Source organism: Berghia stephanieae, chromosome 11 (assembly GCF_034508935.2).
Source record: "Berghia stephanieae isolate SIO BIC M18660-M18661 chromosome 11, UCSD_Bste_1.3, whole genome shotgun sequence".
NCBI lineage: Eukaryota > Metazoa > Mollusca > Gastropoda > Nudibranchia > Aeolidiidae > Berghia > Berghia stephanieae.
In genome coordinates, this window is record NC_088370.1 from 379,895 (window position 1) to 397,426 (window position 17,532).

The 17,532-nt window shown below is 38.4% G+C and overlaps 2 protein-coding genes across 2 annotated transcripts in view; one reads left to right on the plus strand and one right to left on the minus strand.

Annotated features, from left to right (window-relative positions):
* Nucleotides 1-9,320, plus strand: part of LOC144956270 (uncharacterized) — a 30,253-nt gene extending 20,933 nt beyond the window's left edge. Inside the window, exons 6-7 of the mRNA XM_078886732.1 lie at nt 4,241-4,281; nt 7,847-9,320. Coding sequence (XP_078742858.1) covers nt 4,241-4,281; nt 7,847-9,131 — 1,326 coding nt within the window. The 3' untranslated portion in view covers nt 9,132-9,320. The remainder of the gene's footprint in view (nt 1-4,240; nt 4,282-7,846) is intronic.
* A 2,940-nt stretch (nt 9,321-12,260) lies between these two features.
* Nucleotides 12,261-14,378, minus strand: LOC144957403 (uncharacterized). Its single transcript, XM_078888686.1, has 2 exons — nt 13,695-14,378; nt 12,261-13,601 (listed from the first exon to the last, which is right to left on the minus strand). The coding sequence occupies exons 1-2, from the start codon at nt 14,117-14,119 to the stop codon at nt 13,478-13,480; spliced, it is 549 nt and encodes a 182-aa protein (XP_078744812.1). The 5' UTR covers nt 14,120-14,378; the 3' UTR covers nt 12,261-13,477.
* Nucleotides 14,379-17,532: the final 3,154 nt, after the last annotated feature.

Genomic DNA, 17,532 nt, shown 5'->3' on the forward strand with positions numbered 1-17,532 from the left:
GGAGAAGCACGACAGCAAGGGCTCACTCACATGGCATAATGGCAGTATACCAGAAGATGAGATTTGGATAAAAGTGGGCGGTGACCATGGGAAGGGCAGTTTCAAGATGGCACTTCACATTCTAAATATAATTAAGCCAAATGCCAGGGACAACACCTATATGATATCAATAGCTAAAGTTCACGATACAACACACAATATTAAGATAATCATAGATCATTTAAATCCACAATTTGACGCTCTGAAATCTTTAGAATGGAGAGGCAAGAAAGTTAGACTGTTTATTTTTGGAGACTACTGGTTCTTATCCAAATTGTATGGAATCTCAGGACCCTCTGGTACCTATCCATGTCTCTGGTGCCTTGCCAGCAAAAAGACAATGCAAAGCCAACTACAATGTTTAGCTTCTGAGAAGAGAACTCTTTCGTCCATGAATGACAATTATGAGGAATTTAAAAATAACGGAGAAGAGCTTAGCAAAGCGAGGCAGTATAACAATGTCATCCATTCACCTATGATATCCATTAGTCTGGACCATGTAGCGCCTCCATATCTGCATTTGCTTCTTGGCATTGTCACCAAACATCACAAAAATCTAGAAAATGAACTGAATGCATTTGATGACGAAATCTCTGAGGAAAGAGCTACACTTTCAGGGTTGAAGGAGAAATCTTACTATAGAAAGTATGGCCGGTGTTGGGAAAAGGCTGTTGCATTAAAAACAGATAAAGACTTTGTACGAAAATGCCTTGTCATGAGTGATACAAAAGTCGAAAAGAGGAGGTGGGAGAAGCAACTTAAAAAGATAAAGAAAAAATTGCAAGACATGAAAGAATGTAAAGAAAGTATCATCGGACCAGTTAGAAAAGCAATACAAAATGTTTTAGATCATAATAAAATTGTCAGACAAGCATTTCACGGTGGCCACTTCATTGGCAATCACTGCCACAAATACATAAAGAAAGAAATCTACAGAGACCTTACAAAGACAGCTATACATGCAGTTAGTACAAACACCCAAAGAGACACAATAATCACGAAAATAATTCAACTTGAGATCAAATATAATACTTTAAATGACAGCTACAGAGATGTACATAAATTAGTATCCCATTCAAATCCCATGTCATCAGAAGAAATTGAAAAAGCAGAGGAAGCCGTCACAAGGTATTTGCAGAATTACAGAGAAGCATTCCCTCACTCAATTACCCCCAAATTACATATATTGGAAATGCACTGCATTGACTGGTTGAAGCGATATAAGATAGGGTTAGGATTCCATGGCGAGCAAGGTGGTGAACTGCTCCACTCTAGCATAGGGAAGATTGAAAAAAGAGCAGGAGGACTTCGAAGTGAAAAAGCAAAATTGTCTTTCACAATGGAAACATCATTGCTTCAAGTTGAACCAGACGTCAGTAGTCACTTCATAAGGGCCCCGAATAGTAATCCTAAATATTAGAATGATATCACTCCTTTCTGCTTGGTGTTGAAAATAAATAAGAAACTATTGTTAAATTGTTTATTTGTTTTCATGATGGTGTTGCTTGCATTGTGCTTGGACATGAAACTTCGTTAGTTGTGATGTGTGAAAATAGAAGAGATAGTGATAGAAATATTTCTTAGTAAATTTATTACTGACAATGTGATCGGGAATGTGAGAAACCATAGAATTTTTATTATTAATTAATGAAATATGTCATCAAGTGAATCTTATTCATAAGGAATGATTGGATATCAGTTTTATAAGACACACACTAACACGTCATCTAATGTGACAGGATACTGGTGGATTTGATAAGGAGTTACCACAATATCAAGACCTCTCACAGGACTGCCAGGTCTGAACAGGCCATAAAACTTACATACACTTTTTCCTCATTCTCTTCTGCTTCTGATTATCCTAAAATTATTTGCCTGTGCGGTGACTTATGCTATTTATTCACATGTTTCTTACCAATTATAGTTATGATCTTGTATTGAATTATAGTACAACTCATGGAGAGTGGCGTTGTAAAACCATTCGGTTCATAGCCATACAAATGGTATGACACTATTCTTTAAATTATGAAGAACAAGAATATATGAATAAGAAAAAGTTACGTCAACGGATTATTGAGCAACGATTATTTGAAAATATCAATAAAATGCAGAATCGGAGAGAAAAAATACAGGTAGCAAAAATGCCGATGCCGGTAGCATGATGAGTCATCGACCTGTCACAACTTGATTAATTACCCTCCCACTGGTGGAGCGCTGGCTCAAACTAAAAGTTCGAGTTTTAGTCACCGTGATCTATTCTAGTTTACTACACATAAACATCTATTCTAGTTTACTACACATTAAACATCGTCTATTCTAGTTTACTACACATTATACATCATCTATTCTAGTTTACTACACATAAACATCTATTCTAGTTTACTACACATAAACATCATCTATTCTAGTTTACTACACATAAACATCATCTATTTTAGTTTTCTACACATAAACATCATCTATTCTAGTTTACTACACATAAACGTCATCTATTCTAGTTTTCTACACATAAACGTCATCTATTCTAGTTTACTAAACATTAACATTTGGAATCGAGCATGACTTTTGGTTGATTTGATAGCAAGAAAAAAACTTATATTTCAAAAGGAAGGGGGAGATAAGTTATCTTGAATGAACTCAGTTTTTATGTACTGCAATATCCTGTGATCAAATTGTTTTAAAGGGACTTGAAGCCAACCATAAATCTTAACATGTAGGATGAGACAAGTACTGATTTTACCCTTGAATATATGGTGAGAAAATGTGAGTAAAAACTTCACTTTGAGTTGCTCACGGCAGAGCTCTTAGAAGGGAACTTCATGTTACATTGTGAGTGTGATAGCGCCAGGACACAGAATGGCAGGTAACATTGTGAGTGTGATAGTGCCAGGACACAGAATGGCAGGTTACATTGTGAGTGTGATAGCGCCAGAACACAGTATGGCGGGTTACATTGTGAGTGTGATAGCGCCAGAACACAGAATGGCGGGTTACATTGTGAGTGTGATAGCGCCAGGACACAGAATGGCGGGTTACATTGTGAGTGTGATAGGGCCAGGACACAGAATGGCAGGTTACATTGTGAGTGTGATAGGGCCAGGACACAGAATGGCAGGTTACATTGTGAGTGTGATAGGGCCAGAACACAGAATGGCATGTTACATTGTGAGTGTGATAGCGCCAGGACACAGAATGGCAGGTTACATTGTGAGTGTGATAGGGCCAGGACACAGAATGGCGGGTTACATTGTGAGTGTGATAGCGCCTGGACACCAATGGCAGGTTACATTGTGAGTGTGATAGGGCCAGGACACAGAATGGCAGGTTACATTGTGAGTGTGATAGCGCCAGGACACAGAATGGCAAGTTACATTGTGAGTGTGATAGGGCCAGGACACAGATTGGCAGGTTACATTGTGAGTGTGATAGGGCCAGGACACAGAATGGCGGGTTACATTGTGAGTGTGATAGGGCCAGGACACAGATTGGCAGGTTACATTGTGAGTGTGATAGGGCCAGAACACAGAATGACAGGTTACATTGTGAGTGTGATAGCACCACGACACAGAATGGCGGGTTACATTGTGAGTGTGATAGCGCCAGAACACAGAATGGCGGGTTACATTGTGAGTGTGATAGCGCCAGGACACAGAATGGCAGGTTACATTGTGAGTGTGATAGGGCCAGGACACAGAATGGTGGGTTACATTGTGAGTGTGATAGCGCCAGAACACAGAATGGCGGGTTACATTGTGAGTGTGATAGCGCCAGGACACAGAATGGCGGGTTACATTGTGAGTGTGATAGGGCCAGGACACAGAATGGCAGGTTACATTGTGAGTGTGATAGCGCCAGAACACAGGAATGCCATGTTACATTGTGAGTGTGATAGCACCACGACACAGAATGGCGGGTTACATTGTGAGTGTGATAGCACCACAACACAGAATGGCGGGTTAAATTGTGAGTGTGATAGGGCCACGACACAGAATGGCAGCAGCAACTAACTGGCGACACAAGTGAATCAGAAATTGACAAAACTAATTTGGGAACATGTTCTGTGTCAAGATTTACAAGGCGTGAATGGAAGAGGAGGACCAGAACTCATTTAGGTTGGAACACAAGGTATTAATCACTTTAAAACAAAGGGGCTGGATAAACACTTCCCTTTTTTTTCACTCAGCCTTCATTTTCTCCATAGGCATCTTTCATTGATGATGCAAGAAAGAAAAAAGCAAATCAGTAAGTGTTAGTTTTTGTTAATCAACTGTTTTTTCATATCCAGATTTTTTTTTAACCCTTTGAATACCCAGACATGCATATTTGAAATTTTTTTAATTCGTAGTTTTTTAAGAATAAAAATTGCAGTCGCATTGGTTAACTTTAAAAATGAAATATTTTCCCTCACGGGGATTGGAAAACACTTTAAAATCCTTAAAGGTGTGTACTCTGGTCACGGGGATTGAAAAACACTTTAAAATCCTTAAAGGTGTGTACTCTGGTCACGAGGATTCAATAACACTTTAAAATCCTTAAAGGTGTGTACTCTGGTCACGAGGATTCAATAACATTTTAAAATCCTTAAAGGTGTGTACTCTGGTCACGGGGATTGAAAAACACTTTAAAATCCTTAAAGGTGTGTCAGGGACGGCTGGTAATAATGGGCAGGGTGGGCAAATACCAGCCTGTTTTTTCAAGTTATATGCTGTATTACCAGGTCCGAAATAATCAAATTTAAATTAGATAATTTAAAAAGTTACTACTTAAACTTGATACTTCGTATTGAAATCAATTTGTGTGTATCTTTGATAGATTGCGAGATTTTAAAAAGAATAGAAAATAAAGCATTAATTGTAAAAAAATAAATCTGATTTATGCTTCTTTATTATATGAATTAAGAAGTTTTCATTCAAAAACTGTACAGCATTAGACATTTATTTTCAATTCAGTTAGGACTGTAAAGATCTCTGTCCATCCAAAAGATTAGGGATACTAAGTAAGTGTTATCTAAGGGAGACGATTTTTGTGTCAGTCAGTAAGTCGTCCAACTCTGAGTTATCTCTTTTTCTCCAGCAGTAGATTGAAGGTTTGGACGAGGGAGAATGGTCAGAGTCACAGAGGTTTATGTGAATATTTTTGCTGGTAACAGAGGCTTATGTGAATATTTTTGCTGGTAACAGAGGTTTATGGGAATATGTTTGTTCAACAGAGGTTTATGGGAATATGTTTGTTGGTAATAGAGGTTTATGGGAATATGTTTGTTGGTAACAGAGGTTTATGGGAATATTTTTGTTGATAGCAGGTTTATGAGAATATGTTTGTTGGTCACAGAGGTTTATGGGAATATGTTTGTTGGTAACAGAGGTTTATGGGAATATGTTTGTTCAACAGAGGTTTATGGGAATATGTTTGTTGGTCACAGAGGTTTATGGGAATATATTTGTTGGTAACAGAGGTTTATGGGAATATGTTTGTTGGTCACAGAGGTTTATGGGAATATGTTTGTTGGTCACAGAGGTTTATGGAAATATATTTGTTGGTAACAGAGGTTTATGGGAATATGTTTGTTGGTAACAGGTTTATGGGAATATGATTGTTGGTAATAGAGGTTTATGGGAATATGATTGTTGGTAATAGAGGTCTATGGGAATATGTTTGTTGGTAATAGAGGTTTATGGGAATATGTTTGTTGGTAATAGAGGTCTATGGGAATATGTTTGTTGGTAATAGAGGTTTATGGGAATATAATTGTTGGTAATAGAGGTCTATGGGAATATGTTTGTTGGTAAATAGAGGTCTATGGGAATATGTTGTTGGTAATAGAGGTTTATGGGAATATGATTGTTGGTAATAGAGGTCTATGGGATTATGTTTGTTGGTAATAGAGGTCTATGGGAATATGTTTGTTGGTAATAGAGGTCTATGGGAATATAATTGTTGGTAATAGAGGTCTATGGGAATATGATTGTTGGTAATAGTGGTCTATGGGAATATGTTTGTTGGTAATAGTGGTCTATGGGAATATGTTTGTTGGTAATAGAGGTTTATGGGAATATGTTTGTTGGTAATAGAGGTTTATGGGAATATGTTTGTTGGTAACAGGTTTATGGGAATATGTTTGTTGGTAACAGGTTTATGGGAATATGTTTGTTGGTAACAGGTTTATGGGAATATGTTTGTTGGTAACAGGTTTATGGGAATATGTTTGTTGGTAATAGAGGTCTATGGGAATATGTTTGTTGGTAACAGGTTTATGGGAATATGTTTGTTGGTAACAGGTTTATGGGAATATGTTTGTTGGTAACAGGTTTATGGGAATATGTTTGTTGGTAATAGAGGTCTATGGGAATATGTTTGTTGGTAATAGAGGTTTATGGAATATGTTTGTTGTAAAGTTTATGGAATATTTTGTTGGTAACAGGTTTATGGGAATATGTTTGTTGGTAATAGAGGTCTATGGAATATGTTTGTTGTAATAGAGTTTATGGAATATGTTGTTGGTAAACAGAGGTTTATGGAAATATATTTGTTGGTAACAGAGGTTTATGGAATATGTTTGTTGGTAACAGGTTTATGGAATATGATTGTTGGTAATAGAGGTTTATGGAATATTTGTTGGTAATAGAGGTCTATGGGAATATGTTTGTTGGTAATAGAGGTTTATGGGAATATGTTTGTTGGTAATAGAGGTCTATGGGAATATGTTTGTTGGTAATAGAGGTTTATGGGAATATGATTGTTGGTAATAGAGGTCTATGGGAATATGTTTGTTGGTAAAAGAGGTCTATGGGAATATGTTTGTTGGTAATAGAGGTTTATGGGAATATGATTGTTGGTAATAGAGGTCTATGGGATTATGTTTGTTGGTAATAGAGGTCTATGGGAATATGTTTGTTGGTAATAGAGGTCTATGGGAATATGATTGTTGGTAATAGAGGTTTATGGGAATATGTTTGTTGGTAATAGAGGTCTATGGGAATATGTTTGTTGGTAATAGAGGTTTATGGGAATATGATTGTTAGTAATAGAGGTCTATGGGAATATGTTTGTTGGTAATAGAGGTCTATGGGAATATGATTGTTGGTAATAGAGGTCTATGGGAATATGATTGTTGGTAATAGAGGTCTATGGGAATATGATTGTTGGTAATAGAGGTTTATGGGAATATGATTGTTGGTAATAGAGGTCTATGGCATATGATTGTTGGTAATAGAGGTCTATGGGAATATGATTGTTGGTAATAGAGGTTTATGGGAATATGATTGTTGGTAATAGAGGTCTATGGCATATGATTGTTGGTAATAGAGGTCTATGGGAATATGTTTGTTGGTAATAGAGGTCTATGGCATATGATTGTTGGTAATAGAGGTCTATGGCATATGATTGTTGGTAATAGAGGTCTATGGGAATATGATTGTTGGTAAAAGAGGTCTATGGGAATATGATTGTTGGTAATAGAGGTTTATGGGAATATGATTGTTGGTAATAGAGGTCTATGGCATATGATTGTTGGTAATAGAGGTCTATGGGAATATGATTGTCCACAAAATTTCTACCATTGACCTTTTGTGAAATTTTTCTCTAGATTTTGTACTACTATAAAAAATTTTAAAAAGTTCAAATTATATGGTAAATATTTTTATAAACCACAACATATCACTTCACACGTGTTTGCTAGTAAGGTGTGTTACAATTAAACAAATGCTACTTTCTGGTGTTTTAAATATAGAGGAAAGAGATGGAAAATAAAATAAAAAGAAGAGTTTTAATTTTACGTGAAGTTTTTATAATTTATTTTGATTCACAGGTCATTTTCTGTCACAAGACCCAGTTCATCGATTTTTGGATCAGCTACTTCACCTTCAGGTGGCCAAGGTTTGTTTGGGACTGCAGCAATCAGTAATCCATCAACAGGCTTGTTTGGACAGAGTGGAAGTACTTCTGGTGGTGGCACTTTTGGTTCTGGTGTTGGTAAGAATGAAGGATTATTCGGTAAACCAGCTGGGCAGTCATCACCTTTTGGACCAACAAATTCAACATTTGGAAATGCCAATGCAGCAACTTCTGTGTTTGGAACCCAACAAAGGGGTGGAAGTTTATTTGGATCTCAGACTCAAGGAACCCAACAAAGCGGTGGAAGTTTATTTGGATCTCAGACTCAAGGAACCCAACAAAGCGGTGGAAGTTTATTTGGATCTCAGACTCAAGGAACCCAACAAAGCGGTGGAAGTTTATTTGGATCTCAGACTCAAGGAACCCAACAAAGCGGTAACACAACGTCACCTGGTGGAGGTTTATTTGGATCTCAGACTCAACCGCCTCAGACTGGTGGCAATTCCATATTTGGTCAGTCCACACCAGGAATTGGTTTATTTGGTCAGCCTCAGCAATCTACTGGTTTGTTTGGAAAACCTGCTTCAGTCACAGGAAATCCTCAGCAAAATTCTGTATTTAGTAATTTTGTAAATAACAATGCAGCAACAACTACCGCCTCCCCCGTTGCTGGCACAGGCCTCTTTGGAAAACCTGCAGCCACTGGCAGCATTTTTGGGCAGACGTCATCAGTGGGAAATCCTCCTGGTGTCTTTGGACAAAATCAGAGCCAAAACACTGGTGGTCTGTTTGGGGCAATGAATAATAATAATAATAGTAACAATAATAATCCAGCTACAAGCACGTTGGGTACAGGACTTTTTGGTAAACCTGCTGTGATTGGTGGTGATGGTGTTACAACTCCCAGCATATTCAGCCAATCAACACAAAACCCATCCGCAGTAGCGGCGATGGGAAGTGGTGGATTGTTTTCATCTCCTGTTCATCATGCCAATGGAGGGGCAGGATTATTTGGGAAGGGTCCACAGGTCTCTACTGGACTGTTTGGGAATGTCAGTAGCAATAATAGTCCGATGGCCAGGGCTGGGGATGTGGCTAGTGTAGGGAGTGGGGCAGGTGCTGTTAGTGTTGGTGGCAATAAACATTTCAGTTCAATGGAAGAATTATCACCTCAGGACATCGAGGCTTTCAAAGCTAACATGTTTGTGCTCGGTAAAATTCCTATCAAACCTCCTCCTAAAGAATTGGTCATCATTTGAATTATTCCCATTGCAGCTCTTTGTCTTCACATAGAATGATGGATAACTCAGCATTAGTGATATCGTGTGTCATGGCTAATCCAAGAAATGGAAAGAAGACGTTTTATGCTTATTAAGCCTTCTGTGACAGTAGTCTGTCCGAATAGCCTTATAAAATAATAAATAAAATGATTGATTAGTTAATTCCAACCTTTGATATTTTTGGCCTGGTTGAAAAGACTTATTTATAAACATTAAATCAATTGTGGAATACCATGAAAACTGACAGGAAATGGCGGATCAAAAAGCGCTTTACAAATGGTCCCTGGTCAACAGCAACACATAACATGTAGGATGGGACATAACGACTGTGATGCGATATTACAATTTTTTCGGACAGAGACAGCACTATTGACGGCCAGGTACTCATATTACACCTGAATGCAGTGAGAGAATGTGAGTAAAGAGCCTTTTCCAAGGACTCAACTATGTGCCGACTCGACCCCAGGATCTTCTGATCCTAAATCGAGTGTTAAACCACAAGACCACATAGCCACAAATTTTCACCCATAGCTCTTTTTTTTCTTTTTAATTTCAGGGAAATAGAGTCATAGAGATATTAGTTTAGAGAATCTGTTGAAATTTATTACAAAAGAGCTAGTGGATGGATTTGAATAATTTAAACAAAAATTGTCATCAATAACATATTAGATTGAAAGTTGCAACTACAGAAGTGTATTATTATTATTATTATTATTATTATTATTATTATTTATTACCACTTGATTTGAAGAATGATGCAAAAATGAATATGAAAAAAAAAATATCCTAAGACCACACATTTGATCACGGCAAATAAACAAGTAGAACAAGATGATATTTATTTTGCAAAGAGTATGCTATTATTAGATGTTAGCATCGTACTGATAAAGTTTAAAACAGCAGTTAAAAGATTTTTCTAATAATATTGACATAGCCCCCCCCCCCCCCCCCCCCCTCTTCCTCTTTTTCGTTTTCACACTTCTTTCTTTCAATTTCAACCATATAGAATTAGTCTTAAATTTATCAATGTAACTTTAGTACTGACACTATTCAATTATTTTTTTCTTTATTATTTTTTCAAAAAATATATTGACAACTATGAAAAATTAAACGCTATAATTATGTAAATGATATAAACTTGTGTTTTGTTGTACTCCATTAGTGGGCAGGGAGGTACCTGCTGTGTCTTCTATCCCCCTATATATCAGTTTTCCATTTGCTTTCTGTCTTTGTCTTGGAATGAGATTTCTTAGTTTTGCTGACCGTGGCCGGAGTCCTTGGCTGGGAGGGAAACAGTCGAATGTATAGTTATAGTTGGGGAGATTATATTATTTTTCCCTTTAAATCATCTCTCCCTAACTGTAATGCACTTTTTTTTCTTTTTTTTTTCTTTTTAACATAAGATTTGTAAACATTTGAGTGTCTTCCTCTTAGTGGGATCCTTGCTGGTGTCTGGATAAGACTTTTAGGTGATCTCAAACTAAGTATATTGACAGTATGCTCATGGAATCTACATCTGTTCCCTATTTGAACCAATCCCCCTTTTGTCTTACTTTTTATTGGGTGCTTTGATTGGAAATCTAGAATATTTTGACTATTCCATTTTCTTCTTTTAACTGAAAAACAAACAATAATTGTATGTCAGAGGATTACTGCTGGTGAAAAAATAAAAGATAATAAAGTGGTGGCTATGAGAGTTGGACATCACCAAGGAGTAAACTCGGGTATGCTCACCAGTGGCTATGAGAGGTGCGCTTGTAAGTAAATACAGAACTTCTGGATATGGACACCAGTGGGGAGTGAACCCGGGGCTATGAGAGGTGCGCTTGTAAGTAAATACAGAACTTGTGGATATGGACTCCAGTGGGGAGTGAACCCGGGGCTATGAGAGGTGCGCTTGTAAGTAAATACAGAACTTCTGGATATGGACTCCAGTGGGGAGTGAAGCTGGAGCTATGAGACTTGGACATCACAAGCGTGTAAACTCGGGACACCGGATATGGATATCAATGGGAAGTGAACCCGGGACTTTGGGAGGTGGACACCAGTGGGGAATGAACCCAGGACTATGGGAGGTATGCATGAGTGGGGAGTGAACCCAGGAGCATGGGAGATGGACACCAGTGGGGAGTGAACCCAGGAGCATGAGAGGTGGACACCACTGAGGAGTGAACCCAGGAGCATGGGAGATGGACACCAGTGGGGAGTGAACCCAGGGCTATGAGAGATAGACACTACAGGAAAGTGAGCACAGGACCACCAGATATAGAAATCAGTGGGGAGTGAACCCGGGACTTTGGGAGGTGGACACCAGTGGGGAGTGAAGCTGGGGATATAAGAGTTGAACACTGCTGGGAAGCGAACGCTGAACCACTGGATATGGACTCCAGTGATGAGTGAACCCGGGGCTTTGGGAGGTGGACACTGCTGGGAAGTGAAAGGCTGAACCACTGGATATGGACTCCAGTGGGGAGTGAACCCGGGGCTAAGAGAGGTGGACAATTCATGGCAACTTTAAATAAAAATAATATTCCCTTTATTCATCCCATAGAGGAACTTTTTCTATAGGGTTTATCCCAAGGGAAGACTGGAATAACCCAGGTGTCAGTCGCAGTGCAGCGCCACAAATTGAACTAGGGCGATGTGACTTGCTCAAAGCCACACACCGCAGCGGCAGGTGATCAAACTCAGTACCTTTCGGGTACGAAGCAAAGATTGTACTGCTGAGCCACGCTACACTGACCAAATCTCCCAAAACTATACATTCGACTGTGTCCCTCCCAGCCAAGGAACTCTGGCAAGGATCAGGACAAAACTAAGTAATCTCATTCCAAGACAATGACAGGAAACAATTGGAAAACGGGTATGGGGGGATAGAAGACACAGCATGTACCTCCCTGCCCACTATGGGAGGTCAGGAACGCCACCCAGATTAGGAGGATAGAAGACACAGCAAGTACCTCCCTGCCCACTATGGGAGGTCAGGAACCCCATCCATCCTCATGGGCAAAAAAAAAAAAAAAGACAACAAACGCAGATGTTAGAGAGTTGGTATCTCTGGCGTATAAATTAAATATCAATGAGAAAAAAAGGCAATAGTAGTAGTAATCATTTTCACACACAGACTTTAAATATAATAATATAATGTATAAAATCATAAATCATTTCATCTGGAATGGAAGAACGAGAACAGAAAGATGAGTAGTGTAGAAGTAAGTGTGTTTGAATGACGTGTAATGATGGGTTAGAATTGAATGAGAACATCTGACGCCTTGGTTCTGTTCTAGTTCTAGTTCTAGTTCTAGACAAATCAATAGAAATTTCCATAACAAATCAGGCGTTTGATCAAATGACAGAAAAACATTCCATTTCCTGCGGATTGTTGTTGTTGTTGTTATTGGGTTACTTTGATTTACTTATTATCATTATTATTTCTTTCTTTCTTTTTTTTTTGGATTTATTAATTGTACGATATATTTTTTTTTATCCAATTCTCTGACAATTTCTACATCCATAAAGTCTTACAACAATTATCGCTTTAGAAGTAGTTAAATCAGAACACAAGCCTCTTCTGTCAGTTAGTGTCAAACGCACTCCTTCAATATTAGAGATAACTAAATGTATGACAAGCTAATGCTACAATTACACATTACATACAGCTTGGGGTTGGTTTATTTGCAATGGTCATCACACCCTCACATTATACAAAGGAAGGTGGGGGGGGGATGAGATGAGGAGGGTGGGGAGGAGGAGTGGAGAGACTTTAATTTAATATAGATTTACTCTGCCGTATTCTGTAAAAAGTAAATGCGTATTTAAAATTTTGGCCCGAAAACTCGGCCTTCATATATCGATCGATTAAAATGACCCCTCGTCTTGGCAAAATAATTATTAATATAAAAGAGCTAAAAAATAAACCTGTGAAACCTGAGACTTCACAAAGCTTTCCTTCAGTCTTAGGTTTGAGAGTTTTTGCCAAGGTGAGGGTCATTTTAATCGAGGCTTTTAAACAACTACACATTTGCAATCGAGGTGGGTGGGTTATAATTCACGATATGTTGTTTTGTTTTGTTTATTTCAAGCGGCAAGAGCCTCCTGACTGAAGATACTTTACGTTATAAAACAGTTCATTATTATAATTATTATTATCAATATCATCATAACAATTATAATTAATAATTATAATTATTATTATCAATATCATCATAACAAAACAGTGAGTCTCAACATGGTATTCGTTAACACGTAGCCTGACACTGTCCTCAAAAACGACATCACAAAACACGTCGACAATCACCAAAAGAAAGTAAACATCCCTGTTGTATTCAATCGTAGCATTCGCTAACGCATAACCTGACACTTTCCTCAAACATTATGTCACAATACTCGTCCACACGTAACCTGACACTTTCCTCAAACATGATGTCACAATACTCGTCCACACGTAACCTGACACTTTCCTCAAACATGATGTCACAATACTCGTTCACACGTAACCTGACACTTTCCTCAAACATGTCACAATACTCGTCCACACGTAACCTGACACTTTCCTCAAACATGTCACAATACTCGTCCACACGTAACCTGACACTTTCCTCAAACATGATGTCACAATACTCGTCCACACGTAACCTGACACTTTCCTCAAACATGTCACAATAATCGTCCACACGTAACCTGACACTTTCCTCAAACATTATGTCACAATACTCGTCCACACGTAACCTGACACTTTCCTCAAACATTATGTCACAATACTCGTCCACACGTAACCTTACACTTTCCTCAAACATTATGTCACAATACTCGTCCACACGTAACCTGACACTTTCCTCAAACATTATGTCACAATACTCATCCACACGTAACCTGACACTTTCCTCAAACTTTATGTCACAATACTCGTCCACACGTAACCTGACACTTTCCTCAAACATTATGTCACAATACTCGTCCATGGACATCAAAATAAAGTGAATATTGAGCAGCCTTCATTAGTCACTAGCCTCACTCTTACACCCCCCCCCCCCCCCCCAAAAAAAAAACCCCAAAAAAACTTACATCGTAACACACGTCAACGATCACCAAAAGATAATGGAAAAGTGAGTTGACTTTAGAAATACCCCAGGACACAAATACACAATCCCATTGGTCGTTGTACTACATATTAAATACACCTTATTGATTACTTTCTTTTGGTGGAAGGCACACATACACATACACTCATACAATCATATATATATATATATATATATATATATATATATATATAATATATATATATATATATATATATATATATATATATATATATATATATAAATACATATGATTAAACTAGTGCCGCGCTGAAGACCGGTCTGGACCGCGGTCCGACGGTCTTTTAGCTGTGAACCGAAGACCGGTCCCAGAGGGAAGACCGGCGCCGGTCCTCACTTCTTATCACCTTTCAACTAGTGCGGGGCGGTCCTTGCAAGGACCACGGTCCTACGGTCTCGCGCCATAGCCTACTACTTCCCCAGCGATTCGTTGCTTCGGTTGCCTATCTTCCACCAATCACCACCCATCCCACTTAATTAATTGCACCCACCCCCCTTTGCCATACACTAAACGACACAGACGACCATACAGGCAGACGACCACCAACCTCCACTCCGCAAACCGCCCTTTCGTGTGTGAGATGGGGGGAACAGGAGGCGCACGCCTTGGACGATTCCATTATACGGGGTAAATTTCAAAATTTACTACACCATAATGATCGCAATGACAATGATCTATGGTGAAGGCATGACCCATCTTCTCTAATGGGTTATTGTTTGAAATGTATGTGACTACAAAAGATGTGTGTGTTTGTGTGTGTGTGTGTGTGTGTGTGTGTGTCGAACCTAGCAAGTAGCAAATCCGATTTTTTGTTTTCTTTTGTCCATCTCTTGTCACCACTCCTTTCTATCGCAGTGTTGTCATTTAAAATAATACAATAATATTAAAATTTCGTTTGGTGTTTTTACTAATCAAATAATATGAGTTTCATTAGTTTCTTCCTTCCAAAAAACCCAGTTATAACGTCTGAATTTTAAAAAAGTCCAATAGAATATTTGGGGACCCCGATAGCTCAGTTGATAGAGCACTCTCTTTATACGCAAAGGGCCAGAGATCGATCCCGGGTGCAGTCGATTTTTTCTGAATCCCTGTCTACTCAGCAATGAATGGGTAGCTGAGTTTGTTAGATCTGGCGAAAAGTCACCATCGACCCCTCTTATCACCTCATCCACCCCCTCTTATTATAACTTCACGTCTCTCTCTTACTCTTCAATGCTCGCTGCCCTCTAATGTGTGTGTGTGTGGGGGGGGGAGGGGGAGGGGGGGGGGAGGAGTTGCGTGTGTGTATCAACGCCACGAACAACTCGATCAACGCCTTGGGCGATGCCATTATCTCCGTTAATGGGGATAAATTTCAAATTTTATTAAATTATCGAAGTAACAATGAAGTACGGTGAGCAAATAAAGAAGGCATCACCCCTCTTCTCTAATTAGGTTACAGTTTGAAATGAGTGTGACTACTCCGTGTGTTTTACTCCTGTAGGCCACGGTTTTCATCGTGTAGCGGTCTTTAACGGTTCAAGAATGAACGATCCCACGCTCTCAAAGGTCAAACCGGTTCGAATTTCCAACAGTCTCTCAGGAATGTTCAATGTCGAAAAGGACCGGTCCTTGCGGTCTTCATTTCCCAAGGACCGTAGGACCGTGGTCCTTAAGCTTGCCAAGGACCGCCCCGCACTAGATTAAACAATCACGTTTACAGTCCAAAATTTCATTAAATCTCGTCACCACATCATCAGAGAACGTAAAAAGTAAAAAGTAACCAACGGTATCAAAGACACAACTTTTTCTGGTTACAAATGATAACAATGGACGTGTGGATAACAATCAAAAGCTAATGGATTTCAGTTTGTTGCTGTATTTATGTTTTTAGTTGAGAAGAAGAAGAGGAGAAGGATAGGGAGGAAGAAGAAGTTTGTTTTTAAGGGTTTTACGGCGCTTGCAACACATTTAGGTCATATCAGCGCCAGTAAAAATGAAGAAAATGGGATAGTAAAAAGTTCTAGAATTACAATTAAAGCTCCCAAGAAAAGGTAAGACAAAGCGGAATTGGTTCAAATAGGAAACAGATGCAGATTCCAAGAGCACACTATCAAAGTACTCAGTTTGAGATCACCTAAAAGTCTCATCCAGACACAAGCACAGGTTCCCACTAAAAGGAATACACTCAGATGTTTACAAATCATATGTTAAAAATGAAAAGAATAACAGTAAATAACAGAGAGATGATTTACAAGGAAAAAAATATCATCTCCCAAAACTATAACTATAAATCCGACTGTTTCCCTCCCAGCCAAGGTCAGGACAAAACCAAGTAATCTCACCCCAAGACAAAGACAGAAAGCAATTGGAAAACAGATAAAGGGGGATAGAAGACACAGCAACTACCCCCCTGCCCTCTATGGGAGGTAGGAACCCCACCCAGAAGAAGAAGAAGAGGAGGAGAAGGAGGAGGTCAAGAAGAAGGAGGAGGACAAGAAGAAGAAGACAGGATGTGTAAATAACATGTAAAACTTCACCCATCATCCAAACAGCAGTAAATCCAATCAACCAAAAATCAAGGACTTCCTCTAGACTGACTGTCAATAAAAAATTGCAAGAAGAATAAAACAACAAAAAACACGTCATTTGAAACTTGTAAGTCTATCCACGATTATGTCCCTTAGTTGTATCTAACCGTAGCTATCGTTAACTTATAGCATGACACAACTCACTGCGACTTATAGTTTGACGTCATTTTTTAGGTTTTTGCTTGAGTTGTTAGTAGTGCTCATGGAAACAAGTGATTCCATTGGTTGAACTATTGAATACAACTCACGATTTATTTCTTATGTGGTCAAAGACTTGTCTTTTGACGTCATTTTTTGGTCAGAGAGAGAGAGAGAGAAAGGGTGAATGTAGCGAATTTAGGATTCAAAAATTGATTGAGGTAGGACATTGCTGTATCATGCTAAAATCATGGACGCCATAAATATATTCACCCTTGTAATCATTACTAAAATACACAGTGCTATATTAATAATAATAATAATAATAATAAATAACCATAACAAAATAACAATATATTCACAACGCCAATTAAGACTATGAAGCTAGTATGGATTTATTATTAATATATCATTGTACTAAGAGTCTTTGCCATTATTTTTCATTCACTCCAAAACAAAACAATAGTAACACATAGGAACGGTGTGTTACATAATGCCATTGACAGGAATCACAATGCTATTTTTGTCTATCATTTCTTTGATCAACTGTGTAAAACATAAGATGTGTG

Excerpts from the sequence above, each read along its gene's own strand:
- LOC144957403 (XM_078888686.1), bottom strand. The coding sequence starts at position 14,119 with ATGTCCATGGACGAGTATTGTGACATAATGTTTGAGGAAAGTGTCAGG. Across the intron at positions 13,602-13,694 it reads ATGTTTGAGGAAAGTGTCAG|GTTACGTGTGGACGAGTATT; the intron begins GTTACGTGTGGA and ends GGAAAGTGTCAG.